The sequence below is a fragment of the Ursus maritimus genome, unplaced genomic scaffold (assembly GCF_017311325.1).
Source record: "Ursus maritimus isolate PB19 unplaced genomic scaffold, ASM1731132v1 scaffold_19, whole genome shotgun sequence".
NCBI lineage: Eukaryota > Metazoa > Chordata > Mammalia > Carnivora > Ursidae > Ursus > Ursus maritimus.
This window is the reverse complement of record NW_024424341.1, coordinates 44,229,713-44,249,179: the sequence shown is the minus strand read 5'-3', so window position 1 is coordinate 44,249,179 and position 19,467 is coordinate 44,229,713. Positions and strand designations below refer to the sequence as shown.

Here is a 19,467-nt window from a genome sequence, read left to right as displayed (position 1 = left end):
TAAATTATTAGTAAAGGCTAAATTCCACAGTGTTCTGTCTGGTCAGACAAGGCATTATATTTTCTATGACCCTCAAGTCTGAATTTTTATCATGTCTGATTTTCCTTATCACCCACTTTTTTTTTTTTTTCCTCTCTCAAATTATCTGCAAGCCCTGGACAAGCATGTTTCCATTTATTATCCACTGGCAATTGCTGTCCCTTTCTTTAAGAGGGCCTCAATTGTGGAGTGGGGAAAGCTTATTTAAATTTCCACTGCATTTTATTATACACAGTAACAATGTATACAGTAAATATATGTTATAATCAATCAGGGGTCTTCATAACACTGTTCAAGGTGCTGCTGAACTTACTATTTTCACAGAAAAGATGCTATAAATGTTACTGTCCTAGCTGATTTCCAATTCTCAAACATCACAGTATTTCCAGTGGTTTTTCTTTCTTTCTTTTTTTTTTTTAAAGATTTTATTTATTTGAGAGGGAGAGAGATAGCGACAGAGATCACAAGCTGGGAGGAGAGAGAGAGGCATGCTCCCTGCTGAGCAGGGAGACTGATGTGGGGCTTGATCCCAGGACTCTGGGATCATGACCTGAGCTGAAGGCAGATGCTTAACCAACTGAGCCACCCAGTCGCCCCTCCAGTGATTTTTCATTTGAGAATCCAGAGACCCTATTTCCTGAACTAAATCAAGGTATAAAAGCTTACTTAAATATATATTTCATAATTCTGTCTCCTGTGACTTATTCTCCAAAATTTTACTCATCTATGTCGCTTCTTAACATTTCTCTAGTATGAATTCTTTGATGTTGAATAAGGTGTAAAGTATGGCTAAAAGTATCCCTATAATCATGACAATTATAGGATTCCCTCCAATATGAATTCTCTGGTTTTGTGTAAGGTTTAAGACACAGCTAAAGTGTCTTTTTAAATTTATTACATTCATATATTCATGACTAACAGTCTTCTTACAATTGTAACATTATATGAATTTTTTTAGTAGAATTCTCCAGTTGAGTGACTGCTAAAGACCTTTCTCCACATTGCTTACAATCAGAGCTATTACTCTTCAAAGTGAATCATCTCATAGTAAGAAAGGTCTGAGATGTTTGGCAGTTATCTACCATAGCTGAAAAAACTTACATACACCCTTGGACTGAGTAATTCATCTTAATATTAGATTAACAGAAATACACACACACACACACACACGAATATTTACAGGATTTATAGCAGTATTTTTATTAAAACAAAATTATAAAAAATACAAATATCCATCAAGAGGATAAATAGTGGTATATTTTTGAAATGGAAGAGTAAACAGAATGAAAATGAACACATTACTGCCACATGCAATAATGTATGAATCTTAAAAATGTTGAATGAAACAAGACACAAAAAAATTCATGATACATGATAAAACATACGTAAAGTTTAAAGACATGCAAAGACTACTTTATGATGTTATAAGTCAGGTACATGGTAACCTTTGGGGAAGTAACAACTGTTTTTTATTCCAGAGCATAAGGAGAAATACATTTCATATTTTCTTTTTTTTTTATGGAGACTGATGTTATAACCATTTTGTATCTTGCCTCCACATGTATTATGTAAGAACTTTTTTAAAAAAGAAACTGAGTCAATAGAACCTGGAAACTTAAAAATTAGCTTCATTTCTGTTAGAGTTCAAGAACAATGATCATATTCATTATATATGCTAGTAAACAGTAGATAGTTACATAGTTGGTACTTTAACTATTATCACATTTGTGATTAAAATTACCTTATTAAAATGTTTTAGCATGCTTTTTTTTTCTTTTTAAACTAAAGTGTTACAATAACTTGGAAAGGCTTTACAAAGAAGTCACATCGTTTATTGCATTTCTATGTTTTCTCCCTTGTGAGTTCTCTGATGGACAATGAGGTTTCTTTTATAACTGAAGGACTTACCACACTCGTTACAAATATAGGGTTTCTCCCCTGTGTGAGTTCTCTGATGTACAATGAGATTTGTCTTCTGGCGGAAGCACTTCCCACATTCATTACATTTATATGGTTTCTCTCCTGTATGAGTTCTTTGATGATGAATGAGATATGACTTCCTGCTAAAGGCTTTCCCACACTGAGGGCATTCATAGGATTTCTGTCCTGTATGTATTTTCTGATGTACAGTGAGAGTTGCTTTCTGGCGAAAGGACTTCCCACATTCATTACAAATATAGGGTTTCTCCCCCGTATGAATTCTCTGGTGTAGATTCAGATTTGTCTTCTGACTGAAGGATTTCCCACATTCATTACATTCATATGGTTTCTCTCCTGTGTGAGTTCTGTGATGATCAATGAGGTATGACTTCATTCTAAAGGCCTTCCCACAGTGAGGACATTCATAGGATTTTTCCCCTGTATGTGTTCTCTGATGTGCCACAAGGGTTGTCTTCTGGCGGAAGGACTTCCCACATTCACTACAAATATAGGGTTTCTCCTCGTTATGAGTCTTCTCATGAAGAGCAAGCGTTGTCTTCTGGGAGAAAGATTTTCCACATTCGTTACAAATATAGGGCTTTTCCCCTGTATGAGTTCTCTGATGTACAGTAAGGTTTGCCTTCTGGTGAAAGGACTTCCCACATTCTTTACAAATATAGGGTTTCTCTCCTGTATGAATTCTCTGATGTAGAGAAAGTGTTGTCTTCTGGCGGAAGGACTTCCCACAGTCATTACACTCATATGGTTTTTCTCCTGTATGAGTTCTCTGATGACGAATGAGGTGTGATTTCAATCTGAAGGCATTCCTACACTGTGGACATTCATATGATTTTTCCCCTGTATGTGTTCTCTGATGATCAGTGAGGGCTGTCTTTAGGCGGAAGGACTTACCACATTCATTACAGACAAAGGGTTTCTCTCCTGTGTGAGTTCTCTGATGATCAATGAGATAGGACTTCCTTCTAAATGAATTTCCACATTGATGACACTGATAGGGTTTCTCCTCTGTGTGAATTCCTTGATGCAGAATCAATACTGACTTCCTGCAGAAGGACTTCCCACATTCAGTGCATGTATGTTTTTTTTCAATATTGGTTGCTCTTCTTTTATTATATTCAGATGGGTTTTCCCTTCTGTAAGCTCTATTATGTGTAACTAAGCCTCCCTTTTTAAGAAAGGCTTTTTCACAGTCATTATATCCAAATGACTGTGCTGGAGTTTCCATCTTATGATATTGCATAAGTACTTCATTATGACTGACAGCCCTGCCATGTTGATTATGGGATTTGACTCCAGGTTGAGCTGTCTCTGCTTTAGTATTGAGGAGTGATTTCCCATATCCATTATACTCACTAAGTCTTTTTCTTGCAGGACTTAGATTACTGATGATTAATTCTGAAACATTTTTAAAAATCTTTCCATGAGTGTCATATTCAGGAGGTAGATTTTTTGAATTAATAGGGCTTTTGCTTAAAGTAAATGTCTTTTCATATGTATTACTGTTCTCCTTACTCAGTTTTTTGTGGTTGATGAATACAACTGATCTAGAAAACTTATCTTGGTGTTCCTTGAATTTCACTAAAAAGTCTTCCTCTTTCCAATTTTTTTCTACAAAAGAATATAATTAATAACAGTTTGTGAATCTTCACATATTTGCTATGGAAAGAAGTTGTATTAGTGTCTAGCATATGAGATCAAAAAAGACCCAGGACAAATTATTCCCTGCCTGGGAAAAGACACAAAACCTAAATAAAAACTCTGCCTCAGTGTGGAAAAAAGTAAAAAATTAAGCAATGAACACTAGTAACTAGAACTTCATACAGAAAGTTAAACGAATATACTAAGCAGTGAGGTGAAGACACAGAATGGTGAAAGAACCATGCTTGGGGGCGCCTGGGTGGCACAGCGGTTGGGCGTCTGCCTTCGGCTCAGGGCGTGATCTCGGCGTTATGGGATCGAGCCCCACATCAGGCTCCTCTGCTATGAGCCTGCTTCTTCCTCTCCCACTCCCCCTGCTTGTGTTCCCTCTCTCGCTGGCTGTCTCTATCTGTGTCAAATAAATAAATAAAATCTTAAAAAAAAAAAAAAAAGAACCATGCTTGGATAGATGGATTCAGAAATAATGAAGTGAATCTTTCAAAGACAGTAAACTTTAAGTAGGATGGACAAAAAAAAATTAGTAGAAAAGCTTGTTCAAGAAAAATATTAAAGGAAGGAATACTTTTGGAGAACACAGATCAGAGCCTTTTATACATTCATCCCTAGATTGTGAGGCAGAACACTTCCAGTTGTTCCACCACCCCTTTCCATGTATCCATCAGTGGCTAATTAATCTTTCCAAGTATCAATTTCCTAGTGTTTAGAGGGACACTTTTTAAAAATATTTTATTTTATTTTTTTATAATAATGATTTTAAAAAAGATTTATTTTAGAGAGAAAGAGCACACGTGCAAGTGGGGGGAGAGGGAGAGAAGCCTCAAGTAGATTCGCCAGTGAGTGCAGAGCCTGAGGCAGGGCTTGATCTCAGTGCAATCAAGACCTGAGCCAAAATCAAGAGTTGGACTCTCAATCGACTGAGCCACACAGGCGCCCCTAGAAAGACAATCTTATATCCTAGGCTCTTATCTCCATATACCTGGGAATCATTTTCTCTTGTGAGAAAAGAGCTAAGAAAATACTTCCAACAGGAACTTTAAAACTGACTAGGGGTATATTTACTGGCGTATTCATATTGCTATTGTCTGTCCTTTTAGGGTTGTTCAATAACAAAAATCTCATGACCATCAATTATAACTATTCCTCTTTGCAGACTTATTTTTTCAGGTTTAAAGAAAAGACTGTTGCAAGTTTTCCCCCAATATAGTAACTTTTTTTAACTCCAGTTTTCCATATGGTGGACAAGATTAGATTGTTCATGCTCATTCTAAAGCATTAACTTTAACCTTCATTTCTCTTATAATTTTGTAGCTATATTTGACTTCTGTTACTTTGCAATCATCCACATCCAGGAGAATAATGTTAAACCTAGGTTAAAAAAACTAGGTTTCTTCCTTCAGTCCATTACCCTTAACACTAACATACAAGGAACCTCTGTAAACAAGACTTTAAATTACCTAGATTCACTTTTTATAGATTCACTTTTTATATTCAAACAAGTTTTTAGGGTTGTCCACATATCTGACAAATCTCACACATAACAACAGTAAGGCCTCATATTTATTGCCTTATAAATATCTCACTTATTCCTAATCACATGCTTTCCTCATGTTCTTTTCATCAGTTGGCTTGTCTTTCAATCTTACTTCTACTCATATTTAGATACTCTTCAAGAAAATGCTACCATTCAATGATATCAAAATTCCTTCATTTATTTCCCCCCACCACTTTAAGCACTATTTCTTTATAACTTGAAAATGGTTATGGTCTAGGAAAGTCATTTTAACAAATCTTTTTATAAGCTTAATCAAGTCATAAATATTTCACAAAAAATGCAGATTTTGATAATAATCCTTTTTCATAGAAAAGAATACTTTATTGGTTATCTCCTTTGAACTCTTCTGAGTGTATATTAACACTGTGTTTCCTACCTAGAAAATTAGCGCTTGGCAGAATTCAACCATTTGAATCAGCATCTATACATCCATGGCCTGAGCAGGTACATCTGAAAGGAACTTACCAGTATAAGCTTTCTGAATGGAGGAAAAATAGACCTCCTTTGTATAGCTCCACAGTTAATGAAGCAACTACTGAATACTTAACATGTTACATACTATTGCAAAAATGATTCGAATAGAGGATCTTATCCTCTTAAGGAAAGAATCCTTAAGCATAAACCATGTATAATCAGGCATCAAATTACATAATCATACCCAAAAGTTGTGTTTTAGTTAGTAGGTAGCATGGGAATTCAGAAAAAGGGTGAGGAGTAGTTAAGGAACAGTTTATGAAGAAAAAATCTCAAGACTTAACTTAAAAGATACATAGTATATGAAAGGGAGAACAGAACACAATGAAAAGTACAGACATCATGACAAATCGTAGATATATGGAGAACACTGAGGAGACTAGATCAAGTGGAAATTACCAAGTTTTCCACAAGGGACAGAAAGTTGAAAAGACCAAATGAAGGCTTATTTTAGTAGTCCTTGAGTGAAGAATTTCAATTTCATATAATAAATAAGGAACAATAAATAGCATTAAGAAAAAATTACAGCAAAGCCAAGATGTAATTATTATAGGCAAGACATGAAATAAGGTAACATCATTTTGTATGACATCAGTGAAAAATGAAAATATGGGAAGATGTAAATATATCTCACAGGCTGATAAATATAATACAGATTAAGAAGAGATTCAAAAGAGATGATGATAGAGACAGAAAAAGCTGATATCGTGGCAGAAATAAAATAATTTGGAAATAGATAATGAGGAAGAATTTAAAAGCTAGGAAAGTTCATGATTTTCATTTCCAACATATTGTCACAAAACAGGTGAAACATAAGAGTGCGGAACTCCAGTAATGGTGGGAGAAATGTACTGAGTATGTCAGTGTTAGAGACATCTACATAAAACAAAGAGCTTCGGTCCTCAGAATGGATGAGATTACTATAATTTAAAGGCAGATCCTTGAGGTCAAATCAGAGAAATAAGACTGAGAGTCTACTGAAACAATATACATGAAAAAATATATGTATCAGTGACTATTACATGCCAGGTATTGTTCTAGGCAATATGGCCAGTAATGAAGAAAACAGACCAAGCTGGAAATAATCACTAAGGGAATCAGGATAAGAATACATTAATGTTTTACCCACACCAAGGGCTGACTTCAGCAATGATGATCAGCCACATAAAACGAACCATAAAAGTTTACTGGAGGAAAATGATAACTGTGGAATTATCAATCTGGGTCAAAGCAAGTGAGTTTTGAAATTAACAGCTAGATTTGTGGTGAGAAGGGGAGCTTATTAGACTTAGCACAGAAAACAAATCTGAGGTAATAAGAAAAAGAAAAAAATGGAAAGCAACTGAGAAGAAAAACATTAACCAAGAATATTCTCTTCTTTAAAAATAGATTTAAGAATGACTAAAAGAAATATATACAATGGCAAGAAGATAAAGGACTGAGAAAGCTAGAAAGAGACACAAATCAAGAAAAAAGATCTAAAGGAAGACTTATAGTACATTTTGATTAAGAGTGGCAACTATCTTCGATAATATCAAGCAGACTAAGAAAACAATATTATATCCGGAAAGTGATATTTGAAAGTTTAAAATTTGCAAGCAATTTGCAAAGGTTTACAATTTGCAAAGGTTAGGAGCCTTTAAAAAGAAAATATTTCAAAGGTGCCACCCACCACGTGACCATTTTAAAATTTATTCTCCACTAGATTTCATCCACCTGAAGCTTCAGAAACTCACCTAAGCAGGTATGACCTGTAAATGAGGTCCATGGCTCTTCTCCTCGTTCCAACTTAAGGATCACATCAGGTTTGGTCATGTGACACCCTGATAAAGAAAAATTTTGATTAAGATGCTTAGGCTTCAATACATTTGAAAAATTAGTAAACTACATTTTCAATACTGCAAAGATACTTCATGTAAGAGAAAACTTAACACCTTGCTCTGGGTAAGTACACGATTATCCTTTCTGTGAACAAATACTTCATCACCTCCTAAGCCTGAAATTCAAGACATAATTTAGGCACTTTGAAAGGAAATGTATGCTACTGAAAGTTTCCAAGAGAGTTTTTCTTACCCACAGAGATGAGATGGCAATAGTTTTCCAACATCACATCCATGTAGAGAGTCTTCTGAGCAGGATCCAAGTGCTGCCACTCCTCCCGAGTGAAGTCCACAGTCACATCTTTGAATGACACTGATGCCTGCAATGGATTGGAACTATGATCAGAATAAGCTGACCAGATATTGTGGACTACTTTTGATCCTGATCCTTTGGGGCATTCATATGAATATAAAGAAAGCCAATCATTTTTGTTTTGTCATTTACGTAGTAAGGTAAACAAAAGTGAAGACAGAAATACCTGTCACTGAATTTATTTAATAATTAATTCTAAAAATATTTACGTGAGGTCATTTTGTATCTCAAAAGTGCATTAGTTTACTGGAATGCCAAAACATACAAAGCATGGTCCCTGCATTGCCTCAAAGCAAGGAACACATACCTTTAAGAAAGTATGTATAAACATAAACCTGCTAGAAGGTCTTACAGGTACTACAACAAAAGAATATACAAGATGCAGTATATTACAAGGGGAGCACAGTTCAGGAGGTAAAATTTTTCCCTGTCAAGATTAATGTGTTATGCGGGGAGAATATGGTTTCAGAATGCATGGGAACAACTCTGGCATCCAAAAGTAATTGGTCAAGAAAACGATCCCTCAGATAGTAATTATTTATAATTAACACAACATATATATCTGAACACAATATGTAATAAATGACAGATGGCACTGGAAAATAATCAAAGCAAGCAAAAACTGAAGGAGAATTTATTCTTAACGGACAGCAAATGCAATAGGTAAGATGTTCAGTTCATGACTTTTTTTGCATGAAGGTACCAGAAACCCCACAGCTCCTGAGGCAGAATTTAGAGCTGGCAGATGAGCTGGAGATTTAGAAATAAAGTCTTTCTTTCTTCTTCTTTTTTAAAGATTTTATTTATTTGAGAGAGAGAGTGCACAAGCAGGGAAGGGGCAGAGGGAGAGGGAGAAGCAGGCTTCCCAGTGAGCAGGCAGCCGATGCAGGGCTCGATCCCAGGACCCTGGGATCATGATCTGAGCTGAAGGCAGATGCTCAACCAACTGAGCTACCCAGGCACCCCTCTTTTTTTTTTTAAGTAGGCTCCATACGCAGTGTTGAGCCCAGCGTGGGGCTTGAACTTATGATCATGAGATCAACACCTGAACTGAGATCAAGGGACGATTGAGCAATTGAGTCACTCAGGCACCCCTAAATTGAAGTGAGAAAACAACAGAAAGGATGAGAACCAAAATCAGAATATAAACGCTGCCAGAACTCCAGGTTGGTAGTTAAACTAAGCAATTGTTGGAGAAACCACAGAGGACTTAGCAAAAAGATACCAGAAAAGAGTTCTGAAAAACAGAAGTGCACCAACACCTGGTGAGATTCTGAGACTTCTGCATTTTTGATTAACAGCACTACATAACTTGCTCATAGCTCAAGCAGAAGAAAACTGGAGCCTTACTGGATGGAGGTGTCAGAAGTTGCAGCTCACAAAGCAGCAGGAAATATAAGGGGTGAAACACTGGAAGACAGAGAGCTCCAGAAAGTAAGCCCTAAAATATAAGTATAAACACTCACCAGTTCCTTAATCAAGAGCTAAAGTATATGAACACAAAGAGAACCCATCTCCCCTCCCCTAAGGGGGCTATGGTCAAAAGCAACAGGTGGAAGCTTAAAGAACTGAGCTGATATATCAACTGCTTTACACTTGGGGGTGGGGACAGAGTTTAAAGTTCGATTTCAAGCAAATTAGTTGCCTGCTAGAACAAAAAAACCCAATAATCCTCAGGAAAAAAAAGACAGAATCAGATTACTGTATTATTCATGATATCCAGGTTTCTAGGAAAAATTACTAAACATACAAACAAAACAAAACAAGAGGAAGGGGAATATGACCTATATTCAGAAAAAGCCAGAGAAACTAATTCCTAGTGGGCCCCAAAGTTGGATTTTGCCAACAAAAGGCTTCAAAGAAGCTATTCTTAATGTGTTCAGAGAAGTAAAGAAAAACCTAGCATGGAAATAGATATAACTAAAAAGGCAATACATGAATGAAAATGAACTATTAAAATGTATTTGATTGACATAAAACACAACACATATAAAAACAGATGAATAAAAAACAGGTTTGCGGTGCCTAGGTGGCTTAGTTAAATATCTGACTCTTGATTTCAGCTCAGGTCATGATCTCAGGGTCATGGGATTGAGCCCTACGTCAGACTCCATGCTCAGTGGGGAGTCAGCTTGAGATTCTGTCTCTCCCTCCTTAAAATAAATAAATAAATCTTTAAAAAACAACAAAAACAACCAAACAGCAGGTTAGGAGGAACCTGAAATGCACATTACTAAATGTAAGAAGCCAATCAGAAAAGGCTGTATGATTCCAACTATATGACATTCTGGACAGGCAAAACTATGGAGATAGTAGTTAAAAAAAAAAAAAAAAAAAAAAAAGAGGAAGGGATAAGGGATAAATAGCTGTAACACAGAGGATTTTTAGAGCAGTGAAACTATTCTGTATAACACTATAATGGTGGATGTATCATTATATATTTGTCAAAATCTACTGAATATATAAGACCAAGAGTGAACCTTAATGTAAACTATAGACATTGGGAAATAATGATGTGTTAATGTAGCTTCACTGTAATAAATATATCACTCTGCTGCAAAATGTTAATAATGGGGAGGCTATTCATCTGTGGGGACGGGGGTAAATGGAAACTCTGTACCTTTAAAAAAAAAAAGATTTTATTTTTAAGTAATCTTTATACACCATGTGGGGCCTGAACCCACAATCCTAGATTAAGAGTCACATGCTCCATGGACTGAGCCAGCCAGACACCCTGAAACTCTGTACTTTCTATACAATTTTGCCATGAACCTAAAATTGCCTTAATATATAAAGTATATTTAAAAGGATTTAAAGAACAGGTTAGTAAAGACACCTGCAGATTGAAAGTGAGGGGATGGAGAACCATTTCTCATGCTAATGGACATCAAAAGAAAGCTGGAGTAGCCATACTTTTTCAGGCAAACTAGATTTTATTTTTTATTTATTTTTTTATTATTATTTTTTTCATTAACCTGGTAACATTATTTTTTTTTTTAAGATTTTATTTATTTATTTGACAGAGAAAAAGAAAGAGCACACAAGTAGGGGGAGCAGCAGCAGGAGAGGGAGAAGCAGGCTCTCTGTGGAGTGGGGAGCCTGATATGTGGTTTGATCCCAGGACACTGGGATCATGACCTGAGCTGAAGGCAGCCGCTTAACCAACTGAACCACCCAGGCACCCCTATTTTTTATTTTTTAAAGATTTTATTTATTTATTTGACAGAGCAAGAGAGAGAGAGATCACAAGTAGGAAGAGCATCAGGCAGAGGGAGAGGGAGAAGAATGCTCCCCACAGAGCAGAGAGCCCGACGTGGGGCTTGACCCCAAGACCCTGGGATCACAACCTAAGCCGAAGGCAGACACTCAACCGACTGAGTCATCCAGGAGCCCCCAAACTAGATTTTAAACCAAAGATTGTAACAAGATAAGAAGAAGGGCATTATATAATAAAGAGGCCTATCCAACAAGAAGACCTAACAAATGTAAATATTTATGCTCCCAATGTGGAGTACCCAAATATACAAATCAATTAATAACAATCATAAAGAAATTCACTGATAAAAATACAATAATAGTAGGGGATTTTAACACCACTTACAGCAATGGAGAGATCATCTAAGCAAAAAATCAACAAGGAAACAATGGTTTTGCGTGACACACCAGACCAGATGGACTTAACAGATACATTCAGAACATTTCATCCTAACACAGCAGAATGCACATTTTTTTCCAGTGCACATGGAACATTCTCCAGAACAGATCACATACTGGGTCAGAAATCAGGCCTCAACAAGTACAAAACAACTGAGATCATACCATAGATATTTTCTGACCACAACGCTATGAAACTTGAAGTAAACCACAAGAAAAAATTTGGAAAGACCATAAATACATGGAGGTTAAAGAACATCCTACTAAAGAATGAGTGGGTTAACCAGGAAATTCAAGAAGAAATTAAAAAAAAAATACATGAAAGTGAAGACACGACAGTCCCAAACCTTTGGGATGCAGCAAAAGTGGTCCTAAGACGGAAGTACATAGCAATACAGGCCTACCTCAAGAAACAAAACTCAAATATACGACCTAATCTTACACCTAAAGGAACTAGAAAAGTAACAGGAAATAAAGCCTAAATCCAGCAGAAGAAGGGAAATAATAAAGATTAGAGCAGAAATAAATGAGACCAAAAAAAAAAAAAAAAAAACACGCCCACAAACAAACAAACAACAAAAACAAAAACCCCAACAAACCAAAAAACTCAGTAGAACAGATCAGTCAAACTAAGAGCTGGTTCTTTGAAAGAATTAATAAAATTGATAACCCCCCTAGCGAGACTTACCAAAAAGAAAAGAGAAAGGACCCAAATCAATAAAATCACAAATGAAAAAGGAGAGATCATAACCAACACTACAGAAATACAATTATAAGAAAATATTGTTAAAAATTATATGCCAACAAACTAGGCAATCTGGAAATGGATAAATTCCTAGAAACATAAATTACCCAAACTGAAACAGGAATAGAAAAGTTGAACAGATGTATAACAAGCAAATAAATGGAATCAGTAATCAAAAATCTCCCAACAAACAAAAGTCCAGGGCCTAATGGCTTCCCAGGAGAATTCTACCAAACATTTAAAGAGTTAATACCTGTTTTTCTTAAACAGTTCCAAAAAACAGAAATGGAAGGAAAACTCCAAAACACATTCTACAAGGCCGGCATTACCTTGATTCCAAAACCAGTCAAAGATCACACTAAAAAGGATAATTATGGCCAATATCCCTGATGAACATGAATGCAAAAATTTTCAACAAGATACTAGTAAACTGAATCCAACAGTACATTAAAACAATTATTCACCACAATCAAGTGGGATTTATTCCTGGGCTGCAAGGGTGGTTCAGTATTGCGTATCAATCAACATGACACACCATGTTAATAAAGGGTAAGAACCACACAATCCTATCAACAGATACAGAAAAAGCATTTGACATGGGGCGCCTGGGTGGCTCAGTCGTTAAGCGTCTGCCTTCGGCACAGGGCGTGATCCCAGCGTCCTGGGATCAAGCCCTGCATTGGGCTCCCTACTCCACTGGGAGCCTGCTGCTTCCTTTCCCACTCCCCCTGCTTGTGTTCCCACTCTCGCTGGGTGTCTGTCAAATAAATAAAATCTTAAAAAAAAAGAAAAAGAAAAAGCATTTGACAAAATACAGTATCCACTCTTGATAGAAGTCCTCAACAAAGTAGGGATAGATGGAACACACATCAACATCATAAAGGCCATATACAAAAGACCCACAGTTATATCATCCTCAATGGGGAAAAAATGAAAGCCTTTCCCCTATGGTCAGGAAGAAGACAAGGATGTCCACTCCCACCATTGTTATTTAACACAGTACTGGAAGTCTTAACTTCAGCAATCAGACAACAAAAAGAAAGAAAAGGCATCCAAACTAGCAAGGAAGAAGTCAAAACTTTCACTATTCACAAACAACATGATACTCTATGTAGAAAACCTGAAAGACTCCACCAAAAAGTTGCTAGAATATAGGAATTCAGCAATGTTGTAGGATACAAAATCAACATAAAGAAATCTGTTGCATTTTTATACACCAATAATGAAGCAGCAGAAAGAGAAATCAAGGAAACAAATCCCATTTACAGTTGCACCAAGAATCATAACTTACCTAGGAATAAACCTAACCAGAGTAAAAGATCTGTACTCTGAAAACTATAGAACACTCATGAAAGAAATTGAAGATGACACAGAGAGATGGAAGAACAAATATTATTAAAATGTCTATACTACCCAAAGCAATCTATACATTTAATGAAATCCCTATCAAAATACCACCAGCATTTTTCAAAGAGGTAGAACAAATAATCCTAAAATTTGTATGGAACCACAAAAGACCCTGGATAGCCAAAGCAATCTTGAAAAAACTGGAGGCATCACAATTCCAGATTTCAAGTTATTAACAAAGCTGTAATCATCAAGACAGTATGGCACTGGCACAAAAATAGACACATAGATCAATGGAACAGAATAGAGAACCCAGAAATGGACCCACACTATATGGTCAACTAATCTTTGAAAAAGCAGGAAAGAATATCTAATGGAAAAAAGACAGTCTCTTCAACAAATGGTGTTAAGAAAACTGGACAGCAACATGCAAAGAATGCAACTGGATCACTTTTTTACACCATACACAAAAATAAATTCAAAATGGATGAAAAATCTCAATGTGAGATAGGAAACCATCAAAATCCTAGAGGAGAACAAGGCAGAAATCTCTTTGACATCAGCCATAGTAACCTTAACCAGACAAGTCTCCAGAGACAAGGGAAACAAAAGCAAAAATGAACTATTAGGACTTCATCAAGATAAAAAGCTGCACAGTGAAGGAAACAATCAACAAAGCTAAAAGGCAGCCTACAGAATGGGAGAAGATATTTGCAAACAACATATCTGATAGAGGGTTAGTATCCAAAAATCTATAAAAAAACTTATTAAACTCAACACCCCCCCCAAATAATCCAGTTAAGAAATGGGCAGAAGACACGAAGAGACATTTTTCCAAAGAAGACATCCAGATGGCTCATAGACACATTTAAAAGATGCTCAACAGCCTCATCATCAGGGAAATACAAATCAAAACCATGATGAGATACTACTTCCCACCTATCAGAAAGGCTAAAATTAGCAACACATTAAACAACAGATGTTGGCGAGGATGCGGAGAAAGGGGAACCCTCCTACACAGTTGGTTGGAATGCAAACTGGTGCAGTCACTCTGGAAAACAGTATGGAGGTTCCTTAAAAAGTTAAAAATAGAATTACCATACAACCCAGAAATTTGCACTACTTACTTACCCAAGGATACAAAAATATTGATGCAAAGGGGTACATGCACCCCAGTGTTTATAGCAGCATTATCAACAATAGCCAAATTATGGAAAGACCCCAAATGCATCCACATATATATAACATATATATGTAATGGAATATTACTCATCCATCAAAAAGAATGAAATCTTGCCTTGTGCAATGACACGGGTAGAGCTAGACTGTATTATGCTAAGAGAAATGGGTCAGTCAGAGAAAGATACATAACATATGCTTTCACTCATATGTGGAATTTAAGAAACAAAACAGATGGACACAGGGGAAGGGAAAAAAGACAGGGAGGTGAACCATAAGAGTCTAATAATAGAGAACAAACTGAGGGTTGCTGGAGGGGAACTGGGTGGGGGATGGGTTAAATGGGTGATGGGTATTAAGGAGGGCACATGTTGGTGATGAGCACTGGTTATATGTAATTCTACTCCTGAAACCAATATTACACTATATGTTAACAATAAGAAAAGTTTCAAAATACATTAGGCAAAAATCAACAAAAGTAACGTGAGACTTAAAAAAGTCCAAAACCGTGGTTGATGTTAATCAGTAAATGAAAGAACTAGACCAAAGGGGGTGAAAATCCGGACAAATTTAGAATCTCTAAAGAATACTGACAACCACCTAACTCATTTCGTATTTGTGGAGCACTACTTTTTTTTTTCAATTTTTATTTATTTACTTAAAGATTTTTATTTATTTATTTATTTGTCAAAGAGATAGAGCACAAGCGGGGGAGCGGCAGGCAGAACAGGCAGAGGGAGAAGCAGACTCCCCACTGAGCAAGGAGCCCAGTGTGGAACTTGATCTCAGGACCTTAGGATCATGCCTTGAGCTGAAGGCAGACGCTTAACCAACTGAGCCACCCAGGCGTCCCTAAAGATTTTATTTTTAAGTAATCTCTACACCAACGTGGGGCTTCAACTGACAACCCTGAGATCAAGAGTCACATGCTCCATTAACTCCAGCCAGGTACCCCTTACAGTACCACTTTCAGTAATCTCCCAACACATTTCTTTTTCTTTTCTTTCCCTTTTTAAAAGATTTTATTTATTTGAGAGAGTGCATGTGTAAGCGTGCAAGTAGGGGGATGGTTGGAGGGAGAGAATCCTCAAGCAGACTCCCCGCTGAGAAAGAGCCCAATGCAGGGCTCCGTCTCACAACCCATGAGATCAGGATCTCAGTCGAAACCAAGAGTTGAACGATTAACCGACTAAGTCACCCAAGCTCCCCTAAGTAGACTGTTTTATAGAGATTGGTAAGTTGATTCTAAAATTTACCTGGAAATATAAAACACCTAGCATGTCTAAACAAGTTTGAAAAAGAAAATGTTGGAAGATTCACATTATCTGATTTTGTGACCTCATAGACTTAATCAAGACTGTGTACACTAGTGAAAGCATAAATATACACATCAATTAAACAGACTATGGAAACATTCCTACACATATATGGTTAACTGTCAACAGAAGCTCCAGGATAATTCAGTAGAGAAAGGATGTCTTTTCACAAACAACTTTGGAAAAACTGAATATTCATTTAAAAAAGGAACCTCAATTCTTATGCATAAAAAGAATTAAGTTGAAATAGATAATTCACTTAAAAAATTTTTCTAAACTCATAATACTCATATAGTAAGCAGAAATAAAATATGCATAACCCTGGAGTGTGCAAAGACTTCTGGGATAGGACACAAAAAACACACATCATAAAATTTGAAAATCTAATGAACTGGACTTCGTCAAAATTAAAAACTTCAGCTTGGAAAGAGACCTTTAAGAAAATAAAAAATCAAATCACAGACTGGGAAAAGATAATTCACAGTACTTTTATCTGACAAAAGATTTATGTTTAGAATATATAAAGAACTCACACAACAAAAAAAAAAAACAATCTATGCATTAAAAATTGGCAAAAGCTCTGAACAAGTTCAGAAATTATATAAATGTCAAATAAGCAAAATGCTCACCATTTTTACATATATCAGGGAAATGAAAACTAAAATAATGAAATACCATTACACACTCTCTAGGATAAGTAAAATTAAAAAGTGACCATACCAAGTGCTGGTGAGGATATGGAGCTACTCTAACTTTTACATATTGTTGGTGGGAATGTAGAATGGCACTACTCTCCATAAATTTGGCAGTTTCTTATGAAGTTAAACATACATTTTTCATACAACCCACTGATTCCACACCTAAGTATTTACCCCAAAGAAATGAAAATACAGTTCATGCTAAGATTTCTATGCAAATGTTCATAGGAGCATCATTTGTAATAGTCGGAGAGTAGGGGGAAAAATGTCTTGTGGCGCCTGGGGGGGCAAGGTTGGTTAAGCATCTGCCTTTGGCTCAGGCCATGATTTCTGGTTCCAGGGATGGATCCCTGTGTTGGGCTCCCTGCTCAGTGGGGAGTCTGCTCCTTCCTCTCCTTCCCCACACTCGTGCACATGCTCTCTCTATCAAATAAATAAAATCTTAAAAAAAAAAGTCTATCAAAACATGAGTAGATAAATTGTAGTATATTCATATACTTGAGTACTACTTAGCAATACAAAGAATGTTCTGCTGTACACAACATGAATAAACTTCAAAAACATGTTGAGTTACACAAGCCAATCTCTCCAAAAGCACATATTCTATTATCCTATTTATATGAAATTCAAGAAGAGGCAAAACTAATTTATAGCAGCAGAAGCAGATATATGATTACTGAAGGCCAGGAGTGGCAGTAGAGCTACTGGTTGTATGGGGGCACAGGAAGGGACTTTTTGGGGTAACAGAAATTTTGTAATCTTGACTGTTGTGATTACATAGACCTATACTATTTTCAAAATTCATGAACTCTATACTTAAATGAGTGCCTTTATTATATATAAATTACACCTCAATAAAGCTGATTAAAAAATGAGGGTGGATTTGCAAAGGTTTTGCTTCAAGAATGGCAGAATACCTCTTATTTGACTGTTATGTAGATAACAACTATAAACGCCAGATTAGAATATATATATAACTATTGGAAGGTACTGCAAAGTGACCCAAACAAACTGGAGGGGAGGATTTACACATGGAAGAACAGAAGAGTAAGGGAAGAACTGCCAATTTATACTACCTGTAGCCTGAGGGCAAGTCCCAAGTAGAGACTGTGTGTAGCAAAATTGAGGTGGAAACCCATGGTCTTACTGGCTTGAAGAACCAAAAGACAGCGTTTAGGGCAACAGTAGCAGCTGGAAAGGAAGTACGGAAATACCACAGAAATGAAAGCCAGAAGGGAGCCCCAAAGAGTGTGAATAAATTTTGTTCATACTTTTGGCTAATACCTGAATTAGGTATGGGTGGGCCAGAATCAGCACCCTGGTTAAACATAAAGGAAATAAAGCAGGGATTCAAACTGCCACCAATTAATTAGTCTGAGATTTAAGTTGAACCAAATTAACCACCCAATAAAAGAAATCAGTACTCCACATTACCATTTCCATGGAAATTAACTACTAAAAGAAATTCTCTTCTACCATAAACAACTAAAACACTATAAAAATATATTAAACACCTGTTTTCAAGTATTGCACAGCTGACAGGACAAAATGATGATCCTACAAGAAGGGAAACAAAGTAAGCTCTATAACTGCCCCAGCCTACCACCTAAAAACAGTTTCTAGGTCAGGAACCTGGAGAGGATACACAAACAGAGCCCAGCAGTCTCCCTGAGTTGCAGGAACAGAGATCAGAGTTTGGAGGGTCCAAGATGGCAAGAATTGCCAGGCAAAATAATGAGTAGGAAGTAGCAGAGACACAGCATACCCCAAGACCACTCCAGACATCTGCAGAGTGATTCCCTTCAATCTATGAATACTGATCTGCAAATATATGGGAGCAAAACTCTGTGGAGCCGGGGAAAGAAAAAGAGGCAAGTAATAGGGTGAACAATTCCCAGAGCTCAAATAGGCCTGAGAACAGTTTGTATTCCCACCAGCCAGAACAGAGAGAGCTGATAACACGCAGGCAGAGCAGGAGTTGGCAAGGTTTCTATGTAAGGGCCAGACAGTAAATATTTTAGGCTTGTGGGCCATATGGTCTCTGTTATAACTACTCTGTGGTTGTAGTGCAAAAGCAATAATAAACAACATGTAAAAAAAATGAGTGTAGCTGTGTTCTAATATGATTTTATTCACAAAAACAGGGGATTTAGCTGGATTTAGCCGTGAGGTATAAATTGCTAACCAAGGTTAATGGGGCTAAACTAGCCCTAGACCAAATGCTGCTCTACACTAACAAAAGCTTAAGACTCAAGAGGGTCAAAATGATCTGAAGTAGCTTAATTCTTTAAAGGAACTTACCAAAATATAGCCTTCAGCAATTTGAAAATTCAAGTAAAAAAAAAAAAATTCCAGGCATTCAAAGAAGCAGAAAAGTAGGACCTTATTTAGAAGGAAGAAAAAACCCCAAGCAAACCAAAAATAACAGGTGATGGATTTAGCAAATAAGGACGTTAAAGCAGATACTGTAAACATGCTCCATAAGCTTAAGAATACAGAGGAAAAGATGAATATGATGAGAGAAAATGAAGATATAAAAAAGGATCAAAAAGAACTTCTAGAGAAGAAAAGTACATAATATGAAAATATCAATGGATGGGAGTAACAATAGATTAGACACTGAAGAAGTAAAGAGCAGTAAACTTGAAGAGAAAGCAACATAAGCTATCC

General features: G+C 36.5%; 1 protein-coding gene across 6 annotated transcripts in view; it reads right to left on the bottom strand.

Annotated features, from left to right (window-relative positions):
* Positions 1-545: 545 nt before the first annotated feature.
* The window catches only part of ZNF567 (zinc finger protein 567), a 28,186-nt gene continuing 9,264 nt past the window's right edge, over positions 546-19,467 (bottom strand). For 4 of the 6 annotated variants that reach the window (XM_008712191.2, XM_040632758.1, XM_008712192.2 and 1 more), the window contains 3 exons: positions 7,739-7,865; positions 7,402-7,488; positions 547-3,588 (listed from right to left, as the gene is read on the bottom strand). In XM_008712191.2, coding sequence (XP_008710413.1) covers positions 1,871-3,588; positions 7,402-7,488; positions 7,739-7,865 — 1,932 coding nt within the window. In that variant the 3' untranslated portion in view covers positions 547-1,870. Of the gene's footprint in view, positions 3,589-7,401; positions 7,489-7,738; positions 7,866-19,467 lie in introns of all 6 variants that reach the window. The other 2 variants (XM_008712190.2, XM_040632759.1) reach the window with 1 other exon arrangement.